Genomic DNA, 17,858 nt, shown 5'->3' with positions numbered 1-17,858 from the left:
TTTTTGTTCAAGAGGGTTGGTTGGAAATTTGGAATGTTTTCAGATTCTTTTTCTGGTTTCACTTTGACACAATAAAACAGAAAGTGGTTCAAAAATTGCTGTCCTATTAGGAATAATATTGATGGGAATAGGCAGATCCATTGGGTCAATGTGTGGCTCTGGGCTGGTGTAATTGAAAAAAAATGGGGCTTTTTTATCATGGGATGATCTATTCAACACCTGGTCTACTGACATATGATGGGATACATCTTTATCAGAGGGAAGAAAGAGCTCTAGCACAGGAGGTATTTGAGCTCATTGACAGAACGTTAAACTAACTTGGAAGGGGAAAATACCAGGCTTAACAGTGATGAGCAATGGGATCTCCCAATCTACTTCAGGAGGTGTTGGCTACAATGTACCACACTTGAAATGTTTCTACACTAATGCACGCAGCATGAGGAAAACACAAGAGGAGCTCAAAGCTTTGCTGTATCCCAGAGATTTGACATCACTGGCATAAGTAAAGCCTGATGGAATGAGTCCTGTGACTGGAGTGCCCTGTTGGATGACAGTTCCAGGCTCTTCAGGGGGGACAGGCAGGGTAGAAGAGGCTGGGAGGTGGCACTGTTTGTAACAGAAGGCATAGAATGTATGGAGCTCATAGTTGGCAATGGCACAGTTGAGAGCCTGTGGGTTAGAATCAAGGGGCAAACAAATAAAGTGAGAGTCTGGCCAGGATGATGCCACCCTGGATGTATGGACAAACTGGGAAATGAGATGCTGGAAAGCCAAGACAGAGAAAGAGACCTGGGGGTCCTGGTCAATGACAAGTTGAGTATAAGTCAGCAGAGCCAAAACGCTGGAAATACACTTCCCAAGATGACACCTGTTAGGAGTGGCCATGTGGCTTGAACGACAAAGGGACAAGATGGTGTCAGATCCCTCCCAAGAGGGCAAGAGCTTACAATTCAGTTCCAGCGGCAGATGAAGGTGGCTCATCTAGGGTCAGCACCCTCCTCACAGCAGGGACAGCAGGGTGGACATGTCAGGCGAAGCAGTGGGCTGGGGCCATTCAGTGCTTTCTCTCCCCTGCTGGACCCTGCTGACCAGCCACTGGCGACCCAGACCAGAGTGGGACTACTATCTGCAAGTCCACTTACTTAATAAAAGAAAATAATGTGATAATGTGTTCTGTATTCTCATTATATATATGAAAAACTATTACAGAAAACATCATATTCTCTAATGTTCATTGGAAGTTCTACTCCCTAAATACCAAAATAATGTAGCACTACAGAGTAATTTTTCAGACCAATTTCATAGGCACATGCTCTTATTCCAGAATAAACACTAGTATATTTTAAATAACACTGTGTGAAGACAATTGGAGTAACAGTAATTTTAGGAATAACTGATTTTCTCTGCAGTTCATTTTCACATGTTGGCAGAACCACAGAGCACAAGTTCTAGCTAGAAAAGGAAGTTTCTGTGTTTGTGTTTGTGTTTGAAAAAGTGATTCAGTCTGTACCCCTTAACAAAGTCCGTGGCAGAAGGATCCATCTTCTGAATTCTATAAATATTTGAACCATGTTCTGTAATTTATTTTTACAATAATGTTTGTGTACTAAAAGTTGTACTTAATACTAATCTTTGCTATTGCTTTGGGGTAGATACAGTTCTAGGATTCTTAATTGTTTGGCATATTTAGTGCATTTTTCTTTGTTTGTCTGTTTTTATTTAAGTTAATGCTCAGAGCACTAGTGACCCAGTTCCTTCCCCCATTTTTTTAGAGATGAGGTGAGTCTGTAAAGAACAGATAAATTATGACTACTAAGACATTATTTAATGCTATTAATAGTCTACATTAGCTGGTATGGTCCCAGTGATTTTATTATACACATCTGAAAACCCCTATCTTCAAGTGGAATCACCTTAAATCTTTACTGCTTTTTAAAGCCCATGCAATTACTAAGTGACATTGATAATTGTGGGTTAAAAATTCCATCTTTCCACTAGCACAATAAAATCTAAAGGATTTTATTTTCTATTTCTGCTAGGTAGGGAAACCTTCTGCTGCTCTGCAATTATGAAGCCTTTTGCACAGAGAAAACAGCAGTTAAAGCTTTCTATATAATAATAAAAAAAAGTTATACTGATCACTGAATTCACAGAATCACAGAATCATTTATGTTGGAAAAGAATCCAAATATCATCGAGTCCAAGCTTTGATCACCACCATGTCAACTAGACCATGGCACTAAGTGCCACATTCAATCTTTTCTCTAACACCTCTTAAGATGGTGACTCAACCACCTCCCTGGGCAGTCCATTCCAATGTCTAATCACCCTTTCTGTGGAAAAGTTCCTCCTACTGTCCAGCCTGAACCTTTCCTGCTGGAGTTTGAGACTGTGCCATCTCATCTTGTCACTAGTTGTCTGGGAGAAGAGGGTGACTCACACCTTTCAGGCAGTTGTAGAGTGATAAGGTCACCCCTGAGTCTCCTCCTGGCTAAGCAATCCCAGCTTCCTCAACCACTCTTTATAGGACTTACCCTCATCATTCTCAAGGCTGTATTTAGAAGGAATCTGGATCAAATATTGCCACATGCAATTAAATAAGCAAACATTTTTTTGATATCATAGGTTAAAAATAATAGTAGAACTAGGTAACTTGCCTATTAGCCCTTGATGAAGAATGCTTTATTTGTTTTAAGTAAATGTGTTTATGTTTTAAAGCTTCTGGCAAAACCCGAATTGCTTCAGTTAAATATTCTTTCCTCTGACACCAGACTTCATGTTAGAATAGCTCTTCCAAACAATAAATGAAGACAGATCCCATAGTCTTGTGAAGATCTCTCTCTCTGTATGTAAACCTCTGGGGGTTTTTTGAGACTGTAGACAGCATGCACTCTACCAAGAGAGGTACTGCTGAGGATAATAATCATTTACTATCACCAGCCTTCTGTTAGGGGTTGCAATTTTAGTATACCTGCTTCTTGATCTGCGTATGCAGCCACTGATTCTGTAAATATGTCTCAGATTACCATTAACCATTTTACTAGGAGTTTTTGCTTAACTTACTGTCTTTTAAAAAGACAATAGAAAATAGATAAGAAAAGAAAAAGGCCCTCAAGGTAATTTCAGAGCTGTGTAGAGGAGCTAATATTTAGGCAGAGGTTTGCTACTGAAGCATTATGAAGCCAGAAGACATTCTTCATCTGCAATTCTATCTTGGTTATTTCTTTTTAAAGAGGATAAATAAACAGTTACAGAATCACAGGACGATTTGAGTTAGAAGGAGCTTAAGAAGGAGCTTAGAAGGAGCAGAGACACCTTCCACTAGAGCAGGTTGCATCCCTTTCCTCTAGCATGTAGACTACAGCATACAGCTTGTCCTTCACAACTGACTAGCCTTATAGAGGAACATGAGAGACCTTTTATACCATGCTTAAAGTATTGTCCATGGCTGCATGCTGGTTGCATCCTGACCCCAGTTTATGGTGTGTTTGCCCTACCCTGTGCTGTAACTCCTACAGGGGGAAATCTGCAGGCAAGCAGGTAGAGAGTTGTATGTTACTCCAGCCAGCATCCAGGTTCTGTGGAATAATTTCATATTTCTTATCTTCAGGTTATTGCTAGAGTACAAAAAATAAGAATAGTTCTGATCGGAAGGGACCTACAATGATCATAGAGTCCCATACCTGATCACTTCAAGGACGAGTAATAGTTCAAGTATATTTTTAAAGGTGTTGTCCAAATGCCTCTTAAATACTGTCAGGCTTGGGGCATTGACCATGGGACATGGGGCACTGACCACTCTGAACTATTTACATAAAGGATCAGAGGTTATCAGATGTGTTTCCCTTGCAGTAATTTTACTTACCCAACATCACATATCGTTGGACCTGGATAGAGTCCTAAATTCAGTTTACAGTTCATAAATGGTCATGTCATCAAATCTGTGTGTACTTTTTGCAGGAAACTTATACCTGAACTTTAAGAAAAACTCTATCCAGGAATGTAGGAAGTGAGAAGCCACATTATTGAAAGCTTTTCCTGATACAGCCCATAAGTGAATATAGATCCAACCTGAGAAACCTCTAGAGTAAATTAATGTGTCATAGCAGATCTGCTCAGGTTTCTAGACAGAAAACAATATGACACAGATCTTACGGTAGAAAATCAAAGTCCATCAGAGGAGCTTGTTTTGGACCTGCCAAATCAGCATATTCAGAGCAGAGCCCTGAGCTCCGTGTGAGTACTTGAACCTGGAAAAGACTGTAGATAAATTTTTTTATAGTTTTACAAAGAAGATTTTTCAACTTCTCTTTGCATCATTGCATTAGAAGTCTTGTGTTACTGTGAATCGTGCAGTAGGACACAGGATGTCTGGCTCTTGTTCTGTAATGAGTAACAAAAGCAACATGTATCTTTGTTGCAGATCTAAATGAAGATGATAAAAACTCTTTATAGGGTACTATGCCAGATAAATTTTTCTGAATCTGTACATAAATCTAAATGGGTTAGGATATAAGAGCATATTAGTCCTTATTTTTCCTCAACATATTCTTTGTAAGGTACAGTATGATTGGAGCAGAAGACAAACTGTGTTAGAGGACCTCATGCAGTCAGATGCTTGTGTCAGGCTTGTTTTGAGGAGGGTGTGAACTACCCCAGTCTTTCCCCAATAGCTAACTTCAACTGCATAGCCAGCTGTGTGCTGCTGTGCTTCACATCATGGTGCCTCACATGTTCCTACCCCTATCCTGCACCCTCAGATTGCTACCTCCTAGCTCAGAGAAGCAAAACAATGTCTCTGAGCCTAAAAATGGGAAGCGAAGAGGGCAGGGATCAAACCCAGCATGAAACCAGCTACCATCCTGCTGAGCTGGGGGAAAGGCATGAGTAACACGGTTACCGATGTCTAATCACTAGTGAAAATGGTTGCCAGTTATGCTGTTGCTTAATAAAGTGTAAACATCTTTACAAAAGCACTGTGGGTCACTGTTGTAAATATCATTTCAACCTTTCAAGGTATTTTATTTTAGTTAGCTGTTTGGATTTTCTTACAACGTCAGTTTGCAGTGATATAGAATAAACAGTCTAAGCAAATAAATCATAAACATAAAAACAGCTCTAAAATACAAAATGCACACAAATTATAGAGTAAGACTATGGTGCTACTGTTTATAAAGTACTTATTTTTTAATGTCTATGTTCACTGACTCAACTGAAGACACAAATAAAGCTTAACCCACATGTATGGGTATTTTTTGTGGTGTCAATAACCAAGCACTCCTCACAAATAAACCACTTAATGACCAGTGAAGTCATTTATCATTCACATTAATTCACAAAGGAATTTTAACTGCTCATTTTAGCAATATTAATACAGAATAAATATGAAATGAAAAGGTAGTTATTGAATTTTTCACACAGTTAAATACTGTGTTTTGAATCTTCTAACTTATATAACCTTTTCCTCTGTGTTCTGATACATACTGTATGTTGTATCATTACTTTTTCCAGTAAGAGTGACTTAGAATATTTGCTGGTGGCCATGAATCTCTCCAGGTTTTTGTACATCCTTTGTTGGTTTTTTGGTCCTGGCATCTCATATCAGAACACAAAACACAAGAACACTTGGCTCACATCAGTGCTGTCCTGTCCTACTGAGCAGCAGCAAAAAGTATGATTCATATGCACTATTATTAAGCAGTGTCCTTGTGTTCAAGGGGGGAACACCTTTTTTACCCACATAAAGTAAATTCAAAGCATAAGAGAGCAGTTCCATAAGGACATGAGAGTTTAAATATGTTTATTTGCCTGTGTTATTGTTCATTGCAATTAAGTCCAACAAAAGGAACAGCACTTTAAATTATGGTTTGGTACTGTTCCTCTATTGAGATTGGATTGGTATAATCATAGATAGCATGTGGTTGAGATCTTTGTTTTCTCTTCTTTTTTAATATAGATGCATGTAAACCATCTCTGTAAGACAGACAATCTCCATGTAGACAATTTAATAAAATTGATAACAGACAAAAATGTTTAATGTGAAAGACACTAAATGACCACTGTTAGGATCCATTTCTGTATGACATATAAGAAGGCATTTCTGTCTAGAAGAAGAGAAGGTCTAAAGCTTTGTGAGTTCATACTGTGAAACAGCAATTTACATAAATTGCAAAAATGTGGCGTAAATATACTGACATGTTCCTCACAGGCACACTCCAAAGTTTTAAAAGAGTTGACCAGTTGCTCTGTGGGTTTCTCCAGGTGAGAAGCATCTTTTTCTCAGCAGGAGGTTCAGTGCTTCCTGGTGAAATGGGAAAGTGAAACTGTTGTGAGCAGATTTGTCAGACCTTACCCTGTGCTCTCTTCCAGGGCTAAATGTTTGTTGATCAGCTGCTTGATCTTTTGTATTTGCTGGGGCTAGCCTCTCCACAGCTCCTTCCCTAAAGCATTGCAAGATGTTCTCCTTTTATCTTGACCAATCACAACATGCTGCCTTTTTGACACTTCTTGCAACTGGGAAAGATTATTGCTCTCAGATTTATTCTCCCCTTGTGAAAACATTTTTGAAACTATATGTTATGTTTTACTGGTTTATTATTTTATTTTTACCTTTTCTTTAGCTTACTGCCCTCCGGGTTTTAACATTTGCAGTATCAGTGCAGAAACTTCCTGTTTCACAACTTGTTTACTTCCTGTTTAACAACTAACTACAGCTAATATTGCATCAGATAGACTTAGGTATTTTTAAAATTTTTTTTTCAGTATTTACTGCATTGTCAGGCTGAAAAATTGCAACAGAACACTAAGACAGGCTGGTTTGAGTTGACTGGAACATGGTTAATCAGTTACCTGTGGTTTTTAACAGATAAACCTTCCTGTCCTCCTCACTGGGTGTTGCTCATTCTCTGAATGGAAATACATTATGTGATCTGGTTTGCCACAAATGCAAAGAAAAAAAGTTTTGTTTACATTTTTTTCTTTTTTTTTTTTCAAAAAGGAGTAATCTTTCTTTCATCACTGTGCTTGAAATTCATCAGTTCCATTGCACTTCTTTGAACAGTTCTGAAGTGTTGTCTCATAAACCACTTAAAAACAGTACTTTCCAAACAAGTTCAAACTAGTTTTTGGTCAACCTCACTGTCTGCATTTCCAGCCCATAAGTCCCAAACTCATCTATGAATATCTTGCCAAAGACAGAGTCAAAGGCTTTACTAAAGTCCAGGTTGACAATATATTCTGCTCTCTCTTCATCTATTGGGCCAGTGACTTCATCACAGAAGTTAATCAAGTTGGTCAAGCATGACTTTCCCTTGGTGAAACCATGCTGGCTGCTCCTGATGATTGTCTCCTCCTTAATATGCGTGCAAATTGTTTGCAGGATTAGCTGCTCTGTCACATTCCCAAGGACAGAGGTGAGGCTCACCAACCTGTAGTTGCCCAGATCCTCCTCCTTGTGCTTCTTGAAGATGCAGGTGACCTTTGCTTTCCTCCAGTCTTTGGGCACTTCCTAGTCACCATGATTATTGAAAGGTTATCGCAAGTGGTCTTGGAATGGAAACAGCTAGCTCACTCAACAGTAATGTGTGCATCCCATCAGGTCCCACTGTCCTGTGTGCTAAATTATTCCTCGACCTGACCCTCTTCCACCAAGGGTATATCTTCCTTGCTCCAGTCTTATTCCCTAGTTTCTGGGATGTGGCATCCCTGAAGGCTGGTCTTATTAGAGAAGTCTGGGACAGAGAAGATGTTTAGTACTTCTACGTCTGTTGCAATGTAAAGACAAGATTTGTTTCCATGTGTCACGTGCTGTATCCTCATTTTAAAGACTAACATTTGGTAGCATTTCAGCACTTACCATGACAAACTGGAATTACTAGTGCTCTGTGTTGCACTTACTTATTTTTCATACGTAATTCTTATTTCAGTTTTCAGACAACTTCTTTGTTGATTTTTTTTTTACCTGATTGGTAAGGAATTTTCTTCAGTCTTCTGATCTTTCCTTTTTCTCTTTCGTAAAATATTAAAAAATGAACTTAGACTCACTGTTTTATCTGTAAATTTCTGTTATGAGGCCAGGTTAAGGTCTGCTAATTCTGAACTTAGAGTTAAAAAAATTCTTTAATCATTAGAAAGCTCATTGATTTGCTCACATCATTAGCTGGCATCAGTGAATAAACTTGGTACATTTGGTTTGGTTGGCAATAATGTCGTCTTCTTGTGTGGAATTTTTGTTAAGGTTGGTTGGTTAGTTGGTTGGTTGGTTGGTGGGTGGGGTGTTTTATATAAATGAAGAAAGAATAATGTAAAATTTCTGGTATAAATTTGCAGTGAGGCAGGAGAGGTAAATACATTAGATGTAACTCCAAACAACAAAAAAAAGTTCAATCTTCACATCATCAGAGAAGATAATGATATTAAAGGTCACCACTGAGAAAATGCCAAGATGGTGTAGCGTTAGTAGCATGGAGTGAAGGTTATGGTTACCAAGGGAGAAGGAGCATCCAAAGGACAGGTGCATTCATAGTTTGAAACAAAAAAGCTTCCAATCCTAACTTTGAAAAGACTTGTAGAAAACCTTGCAGGTCTCACAGCAAGTGCTTCTAAAAAATCCTTCATTTCCAAGTGCCAGTATATGACTGGAAAATAATATACTAAGAGTAATAGATAGGGAAAAAAAAAAAAAAAAAAAAAGGCAACTGGAGGCCCATTAATACAATATCAGAAGCATCTAAGAGTTTAGAAAAAAATTCTGTCAAAAGTCAATAGTGATAATAAATGACAGTAAATGATAATAAATAGAATAAATAGTGATCAATGAATGAGAGAATAGGACTCACATGTGCTTATACTTAGATCATACCCAAGTAGTCTGATAGTTTCCTTTGATGAGATAAATATAGTAAAGTACATGATGTATCACATACTTAGTAAAATAATGGAGGAAGATTAGTCCAGGAACTCAGATCTGAGAACAGACAGACTAACGGGAAAAGACAACTATGAGAGAGTGACAAAGAGAGGTATTGTACTGATCCTAAAGCCCTGGTTTGTGAGACAGAAAATAATATGCCCAGCCAAAATGCATCAATGGCAGAAAGTAGAGAAGTGCTGACACTTAGGGATAGTGGGGTAGCATATAGAAAGGTGTGAATAGCTTTGAAGGCTGAAGTGTGAAATACAGGAATATTTTCTAGAACAAGTCAAACGGTCATAACTTGTAGGCTAACAGCAAAATTCTATGCCAAGAGGTAGTTGATTAGAAATAAGAAGGAAAGCTATGTGTACCAGATGATCACTGAGATATTACCATGTATCAGCCTAAAAAGCCAACTGTATCCTGGGCTGCATCCAAAGCAGCGTGTCCAGCAGGAGAGGGAGGATTTGGCCCCTCCATTCTGCTCTCATGAGACCCCACCTACAATGAGGTCTGAGGTCTCCAGCCCAGAAGGGGCATGGACCTGTTGGAGTGAGTTCACCAAGATGATTAAAGGGATGGAACATCTCTCCTATGAGGAAAAGCTAGGAGAGTTGGAATTGCTCAGTCTGGAAAAGATAAGGCTTTGGGGTGACCTAATTGTGTCCATCCAGTACCTGAAGGGAGCCTACAAGGAAAATGTAGAGAAACAGTTTATAAGAGTATGTAATGACAGGACAAGGGGAAAGGATTCAAACTGACAGTTAGTTTAGATTAAATATTAGGAAAATATTTTTTACTGTGACAGTGGTGAGGAACTGCACAGATTGCCCATAAAAGCTGTAGCAGCCCCCTCCCTGGAAGTGTTCAAGGCCAGGCTGCATGGGGTTTAAAGCAACCGGGTGTAATAGAAAGTGTCCGTGCCCATGGCAGGGATTTTGGAGCTAGATGATATTTAAGGTCCCTTCCAACCCAAACAATTCTGTAAATATATGACTGTGATCAGAAGTTTTTGCATGGTATATAGTGAGATAAGAAAACTGCTGGATGAGAATCTTGTGAGACCTCTTCAGCTTTTCACCATCCAAGCCTGACTAAGTGTTTTCATGAAGGTTGAAATCAATGTGTCCATTATAGAGAAGGACAATGAAATTGATGCATAAGCTGCAAAGATTTTTTCCACAAGGACAAGTTTTCACATGTGTGAGCATACATTTCAGTATATAGGGTTACTGTGAGAAACAAGGTAAATTGTTCTAGGCAGATGCTGTATTCATGGAGCTAAACTGCTTTTGCGGTCCAAATCAGCTTAGGTATCTCTACAGAGTACTGTGTTGTGCAGTGGCTTAATTAACCCTGAAAAATGGAGCCTGAGAGAGATTACTACTGCTTTCCATGAATTCATGGTAGTACAAACCCCAAGGAGGAGGAAATCCTATGTAACCTGAGAGATTTACAACAGAAATAAAAACAGATATAAACTGACCCTGAAGAGGTTCAGGCTGGAAACTAGGAGTGGATCTCAGCTAGCAGAGGAGTGATGTTCAGATACAGCCTTACTACTTGGAAACAGCAGTACAAAAATACTCTTCATACAGGAACATACAGTTATGTAAATCATCTCATATTATTCAGTTATAGTTTGGTATTGATGACTTAGATGGAATATCCTGGTGTCATAGGTTAGCAAGCATAGTCCCGGAAGGGATGTCCTTGCTAAGGGGTGCTTACAGTTTCCTCTGGGAACTGATAGAACCTATCAGCAGGCCAGTTTGAATATGGACAATTCTCTAAGCCACTTAAAGTTATGAACACCTCTGTGATCCACATTTAAGAATAGGCAAACTCCTCCCCAAGCTCTCTCTCATTTCCGGCACTGGGACAGGTGGCTGCGGGCCCCGTGTGGGGGCCAGCGGGCCCGGCCAGGCCCTGCTTGGGCCAGGCCGGGCCGGGCCACGGCCATCCTGAAGCCATGGACCTGTTCCAGCCGTGGAACCCCCCCCCCACTGCCTTGCCGTGGGCAGCCGGAGCGGCTCGGCTCTCCCCCCTCTCCACTGTGATAAGGAAAATTCAACATTCCAGCTGCAAGGCTGCAAGGCCGAGGTGAGATTAACCCTTTTACTGCTGTGAAGAGCTGAAAACCTGAGGGAAGAGAGAGAGGAGATGCTTAAAGCTGAAATTCTGTTGTGAAGCTATGATATATCAGAGTATCCCGTTGTAATTTCATGAAGATATGGGGGGTGGAGTGTTCAACTCGTAAGCAAAAGCACCTGTGCTGAGATAGGCAGATGCTGACGCAGCTGTAATTTCATGAGAAGTTTGAACAGGGAGAGATGGACCAGATGAGGACTTTTGCTCCAAACGGGAAAGGAGAAAACCTCAGTCCCTAGAGATGGACCAGAGATAGTCCTAACGATGAAGATGATGAAGACCCTTTGCTCCCAGGGGAGGAGAAGGGCCTCTGTTTTTTGTTTCTGAACGGTTCAACCTTAAAATTGTACCCCAAAAAACTTCAAGAGTGGACCCTCGAAAGCAGTTGTGGGAAAAGCTGCAAGTCGGGGGAAGGGACTCACATGGGAGCAGAGAGACTCCTCTTCCTAAATGGACTGAACGATATTTGGAAGTGGGCGGCTGTCTCGTTGTGATAATGTTTTCATAGCATGAGCAAGAAGAGACTTCTCTTTCTAAATGGACTAAACAAGGTTATTATGGAAGTGGTAAACAGACTGAACATCTTAAGGGCTGTCTTTTTACATTGTCAGTGGGAGAAGGGAGGAAGGTGGGGGGAGGAGGAGAGTTCTGAAGGTGGTATAATTTTTTTTTCTTCCCTCTTTTAGGTCTGTTAATAAACTTTATATTCTTTCAAGTTTGGTGCCTGCTTTTCATTTCTCCTAATTCTTATCTCACAGCAGATAAACAGTAATGAGTATTTTGGACCAAACCACTACACCTGGTAATAATTTCCTTGAAGTAATTGCTAGATAATTGTCTTAAAGTTTTAAAAGAATTGCAGTGTCCTCTGATTAACTAAGTAAATGATTGTCAGATGGGGACCCTGTCAAAGAACCTTTTGCTGTTAAACAGAAGCGTATTTCTTTATTATATTTTATTAACTTTTTTTTTCACTTTATCAAGGGGAATATTTTGAATGATATGCTTTCACCATAATTTTCAATGTGGTGTGAAATCCTCGCAGTCAAATTAATAAAAGTATCAGCCTGCTACTTAAGTGATTTAAGAAATTATCCTTTGGTCAAATCATTATGGGTCAAGACTGATCATCTTGACAAGTACGAGGAAGAAGCATTATGTCAGCGTAGAACTAGATGTCAGTATACAAAGATTGAAAAGGGCTATTTAAACCAAGAACTCTCTTTAAAAAGAGTGCTGGACAATTGGTATTATAAGGAGCATTTATTTTAAAGATCCAAGAGGGAACAACTTGTTCCAATAGATGGCACATATTTTTGTTACTGAAGTAATAGGTTCCTTTTTACAAAAGATTGCACTCTGCAGGTAATAACTGAGTTACAGAAGACATGAGGCAATTAGGTCTAAGGAACATTTTTTTGGGAAGGCACATTTCTTGGTTTGAGGGGGTTTTTGTGTTATAAACCAACTCTCATTTGTATATTCCAACCAAGATGTAAGATAACGAGTCTATGAAAATTTTATACTTATTTTACCTTTTTTACAGTGAATTCTTAGCTGAGGGATTACTCCAGCCATATTGCAGTCTTGTTTCTTTAAGAACAGTCAGTTTCTATCAAAGATATGCATTTTTTAGCAAATATTTGGGCTCTTTGCATTGTTTTAATTGGAAAACGATATAATTATATACTCCTCTTTTTTAATATGCAAAATCTTATTATTCTTGAAGCAGAGGAGACTGTTTGGAATTACAGTTTCTTGGTTATAGATGCAAAATGCTTTCAAGCCAACATTCAGTCCAAAAGGTGTTAAAAACATATGTCCAGGACTCTATCAGTCTGCTTTTGTGTTTGCATCCCCTGTTTGTCTCTAGCATAACAGTCTGTCCTTGACCTATGTACAAGCCTTCGGAGAACAAAAGATGGTAAAGCCTTTCCACCCAGAAACTTGTTGCCAATAGAAGCATTTGCTCAAGTTTTACAAGAATTACTACTGGTAATGTTTGAGAGAGCTGGTGCTATGGGGTTGTTTCCACAAACACTACTTGTTTGACCCTCATGGATGGCAGATACTGCAGACATATTTCAGTTGTGTTTAGCTCACTCCAGATGATGGGATTTCTTTTAGCACTGTCAGAATTTCGCAAAGAACAGTCTATATTAAGCTCTGTGTTAACCTCCTAATAACTGAATGGTTATGTGGCCATGGTTAGATTCCAGTTCCCAGCAGAAGACTGATAAATCCCACATAAAATACTTAAATTGGGTTTTTTTCCCCTTTAGATATTGAAATGCATCTCATAATATTTTTTTTTTAGTCCACTTGTTCCCCAGTTGCTCATTGTTATTCTTCCATTTCGTGGTGGTAACATTATCCTGTCTTTGTAAGGGTGGTTTTATGATAAAGAGACTGTATAAGGGCTACCCCGTACCATACAGCTATTTTGTTGTAAATACAGATTTCACATATATGCCAAATCACTTAATTTACTTTAACTTCTTTGCCTATCCCATCTCCTGATTTTATGTACATAAAATCAGTCTGCACAGACCATTAATTTCTGTTACTAACAAGTCAATGGGCTGTTGGTCAAAATAGTAGGATTTTTTGTCAGGGAAAGAGAAAGTTTTCAGCACAGTGGATGAATGGAACCTTTCTTTATGTGAACACTTCTGTTATTTTAGGAATTTTGCTTGTAGAGCTATTTCTTCTGTAAAGAAATTTACAGAAGACAGAGCTTAAGGTTTCTGAATTGTGTTTTAATTTAAAATGCTATGTTGAAATTGTCTAGCCATGAATTCATTGCAGTCAGAGTTGGAATACCTTTATTCCTTAGACAATGTATTGACTACTTATCCAGCCAACATACAGTCCTTTCACATTTGGCATATCTGTGGAAAAAACCCAAATTGTAACTGCCTTGTGAATATGAAATCCTGGTATGGTATTAGACAAAGGAATAAATGCTTCCTTCCTTTTATCCAGTATTGCTATCTTATGGGCTGAGGTATTGTACTACTACTGCATGTCTGACAGCATAAAGACAATAAATGCCTCTTGAGTTTGTTTACTTGATAACAAATCTGGATTTACTCAAATTAGAAGGTAACATCTCTTCTAGTTTTATGGAGGAAAATATCCACCCCCAATTACAAAACCTGTGTCTAATGTTGCCTGGGAACAATTTTAAACAATCAGTATTAAACCTCTCAGTAGTCTCGTCGTGTAAAGGTGAAATGTATTAAAGGAGAAGCCTCTGCCTGAACATTCTCACACCATTCAAGGAGTTACACACACACCAACCGAGACTGTCACTGCAGGGACTGGAGTACCTTCACAGTGGGCAGCTCCATATGGCCCATGGGTGCCTCTCCTGACTCCTTGCGCAAACACACCCTCCCTCTCAGGTGTGCTTCCTTATTCTTCAGGCTCGACCCTTGGTTTCCCATAGCACAGTCTCAGGTGTCAGATTTGTAAAAATAAGTAATTTAAGAGTAGTACGGCACCTGCTAGCTGGCAGAGTATGGGAAATTAGAAAGCCCTCGACTTAGGATAAATATTATTTAGCAACAACAAGAACATCAGTGCAGTATCAATATTCTTTTCCATTCCAGCCAAAACCATATCTAGGTGTAAGACCACAGCTTGTCATCTAAGGCTTCAGCAAATCCAACTGTTCATGCTAAGCAAGTAAAGAAAAGGCAGCAACATACTAAATCAGAGTAATACAACTCAATGTAACTCATTCTAATTAAAACTTACTTGTCTATTGCAGAATATTCCAAGTTAGAACAGACCCACAAGGATCACTGAGTCCAATTCTTAAGTGAATACAGAGATTGAACACACAACCTTGGCATTATTAGCACCATGTTCTAACCAGCTAAACTAATCTCAGGTCATACTAAACAGCTAACATCTCTCAACAAAGAGATATTAGATAGTCTGCAAAAAGTTTAAAGCTTTTTTAGGGGTTGAGAGTGTTTAAGCATAACTTCTTTTGGGTGAATTTTAAATGTCCAAGATACCTTTCCTGAGTCTCTGAAATAGTAATTTATTTTTATGTTTTACTTCCAAACTAATTTTTTCCTCTTATTGTTAATATTAAATTAATATTGCTTAATTCCAATATGCATGTATTCATTTTTTTCCCCTACAGGTTTCATTTCTGGCCTCTGCTTACATGAGCCAGCATATCTCAGAGGAAAGCTGCTTTGCCCTTGCATCTGTTACCCATTACCTTTACCTCTGCCAGTTCAGCTGGATGCTTATTCAGGTTGGTATCTTAGTCCTTTTTATCACTTCCCCAAAACACCTGTAAAAGTAACTGATCAGTAGACCGTATTTCTATTATATTGTAGTGATTATATATACATATCTGTATATCTGTATACAGAGAGAGATACGGAGCACCAAAATTCAGTGCTACTAGAAGGCCAAAACTTTAGATGGCTTTTATTAAACCTAGAGTGACACAGCTCCAAGGGTAAATATACAAACACTACAAAAGACTTTTTCCACTAATACCTATTGCAACCATGTAACAATGTCCTCACCTTACTTCATTCTGTAAAGAAGTAACTGTCTCAGAACACTGAAAAATTATTTTTCTTACTGTTAATAATTTTTCAAAACATCTCTTATTTGGTCCTTTGAAGCCATCTCTTACAGGTGAAGCGTAAATGTAAACTATACTGTAATTTGTTGAGTCAGTGGCATTTTAGTCATTAAACTGGTATAGCATAACAAACATACCTTCACAAGTTTGCATTAAAATACAGTATATATGTATTCATAATTATTACCAGAATTTTTATAGAATCATAGAATCTTTTAGGTTGCAGAAGCCCCCTAAGATCGTCAAGTCCAACCGTTAACTCAGTACTGCCAAGTCCACAACTAAACCATGTCCCCCCATCCTTTTCTCCAGGCTGAACTTCCCCAGGTCCCTTAGCCATTCCTCATCAGACTTGTACTCCAGACTACTCACAGCTCTGTTGTGCATTTGATATATTACAGAACAGTAAATGGTGGAAAAAACAATTGAACTAATATGGAACACCATGAACAATCAAATCAGTTATGGATTACTGATTTGAAGATAACTTACCAGTTGTATGTTAGTCAAAATAATGAGCTGTGGGGTTATTTGAAAAAATACATTATTATGCCGTCATCTAGAAATGTATATTTAGCACCAGTATGTGAGTTAAGCAATTTGTCTGTTATTTTAAGAGGATTTGTCCCCAGCACATTTATTACAGCATACAGCTTTACATATGCAGCTCCATACATACAAATCCTCCAATATGCAGGCTGTCATGCCAAACCAAGACTTGCAAATTAGGCTGCATCTAAATACAACTTTCTCTCCCAAGTAACATTCATGTGATAAGTGGCATTTTCCTGGGATATGTCAGGCTAATATTCATTAAGAACACCAGCAGCCTCTCCAGCAGCTCAGCTGTGTTCATTAGCCTTAGCAAGCTACACGTAGATGGCCTCAATACAGAAATTTGTCTTCTGGGCAAATTATGGTCTCACAGGTTAACTACGCTAAATTATTGTGTAAGCTGTAAATTATATTCTTCACAGTTGCTCATTCACTTTGTTCCTAAATTACTTCAGAGCTCCTCACCATTTTCGAATTTGGACAAAGTAATGTTTGTAGGTTTCTTTTTTACTGGGATGTCTCAAGTTTTGGCAACTCAGTGTTTGATAGTATTTCATCATCCCATTCTGTGTGTTTTACATTGCATTGAGTTGCAAAAATTACTTATAATGGCAAAAAAAAATTGTATGACTGTTAACAGTTGGTCATTTTTATGTCTGTAGTTGAAATCCAGTGCTATTTTTTTTTGAAGAAGACTTTGGCCAAATCCTAAGAACTTGCATAATAACATTGTATTTAGTGGAGCCTTTAGGCTTGTGTAAAACATGAAGACTAGTCATGGAAATCTGACTGGACAAAAGTGCTTAAGAGGGAATCCATCACAGCCTTCTGAGCGATGAGCTGCTAGGAGTAAAACCCCTTTTTGTAGCTGCAGGTCTTCAGCTGAGAGTGATACCTGAACTTTGAAAGACCAAACCAGGCGTCAGCTGCAGTTACTCTTCTTAACTGGGAATAGGTCTTGAATTTATATATCTCATTGTGGAATGAGTAAGCTATATCAGGGGACAGGAAGCATTGCTGGGGACATCTCTGTGCTTGAATTGGTCCCCACGACAACTCTAGAAAAGCTTGTGGATCCAAAGGGAAACGAGAAGTCTAGATGCTACTGCTGTCTGAATGGCAGACTTAAAATTTTGGGAAATTAATGTTTGTATTTCTCAGCCTAGTATACTTTATATGCATGACTTGATTTGGAAAGCAGAATTAATAATGTATTTATACTTAAATGGGACTTAAATACTTATGTCTGGAAAAGAGCAAAAATACAGGAACAGATTCTGTGTCCTTTGTGAAGTCACTGCCTCTGTGAGGTTGCATAGCATAGTGCATATGCTTGATTAAGTGACTTAGGTCTTACAAATCTACAATCTTACAAATCTGCCTTGATCATGGGATACAGAAATGGGTGAATGTGATAATCAAGTACCAGCACTGTGCAGGTATGTGGAACTGAAACATCCATAAAATCCAGGAGATTTTAAGTGACCAAAGGTGCCATAGCAACATTTCCAGTCAACAAAACTCTACAGTACACAGATTTAACAGTGCACTCAGATAGATTCAGATTAATTTCTGTGGTCCAGATCAAAGAACTTCACTTTCCAGACTCTAGGATAACTT

At 38.7% G+C, this 17,858-nt stretch overlaps 1 protein-coding gene across 1 annotated transcript in view; it reads left to right on the top strand.

The window, feature by feature from the left end:
* The window catches only part of ADGRV1 (adhesion G protein-coupled receptor V1), a gene marked incomplete at both ends in the record, with an annotated part of 262,544 nt that overhangs the window by 164,629 nt on the left and 80,057 nt on the right, over nt 1–17,858 (top strand). The window contains one exon of the mRNA XM_082301998.1: nt 15,225–15,341. Coding sequence (XP_082158124.1) covers nt 15,225–15,341 — 117 coding nt within the window. The remainder of the gene's footprint in view (nt 1–15,224; nt 15,342–17,858) is intronic.

Source organism: Coloeus monedula (assembly GCF_965178545.1).
Source record: "Coloeus monedula genome assembly, chromosome: Z".
NCBI lineage: Eukaryota > Metazoa > Chordata > Aves > Passeriformes > Corvidae > Coloeus > Coloeus monedula.
The sequence above is the reverse complement of the archived record's forward strand: the minus strand, read 5'-3'. Positions and strand labels throughout refer to the sequence as shown.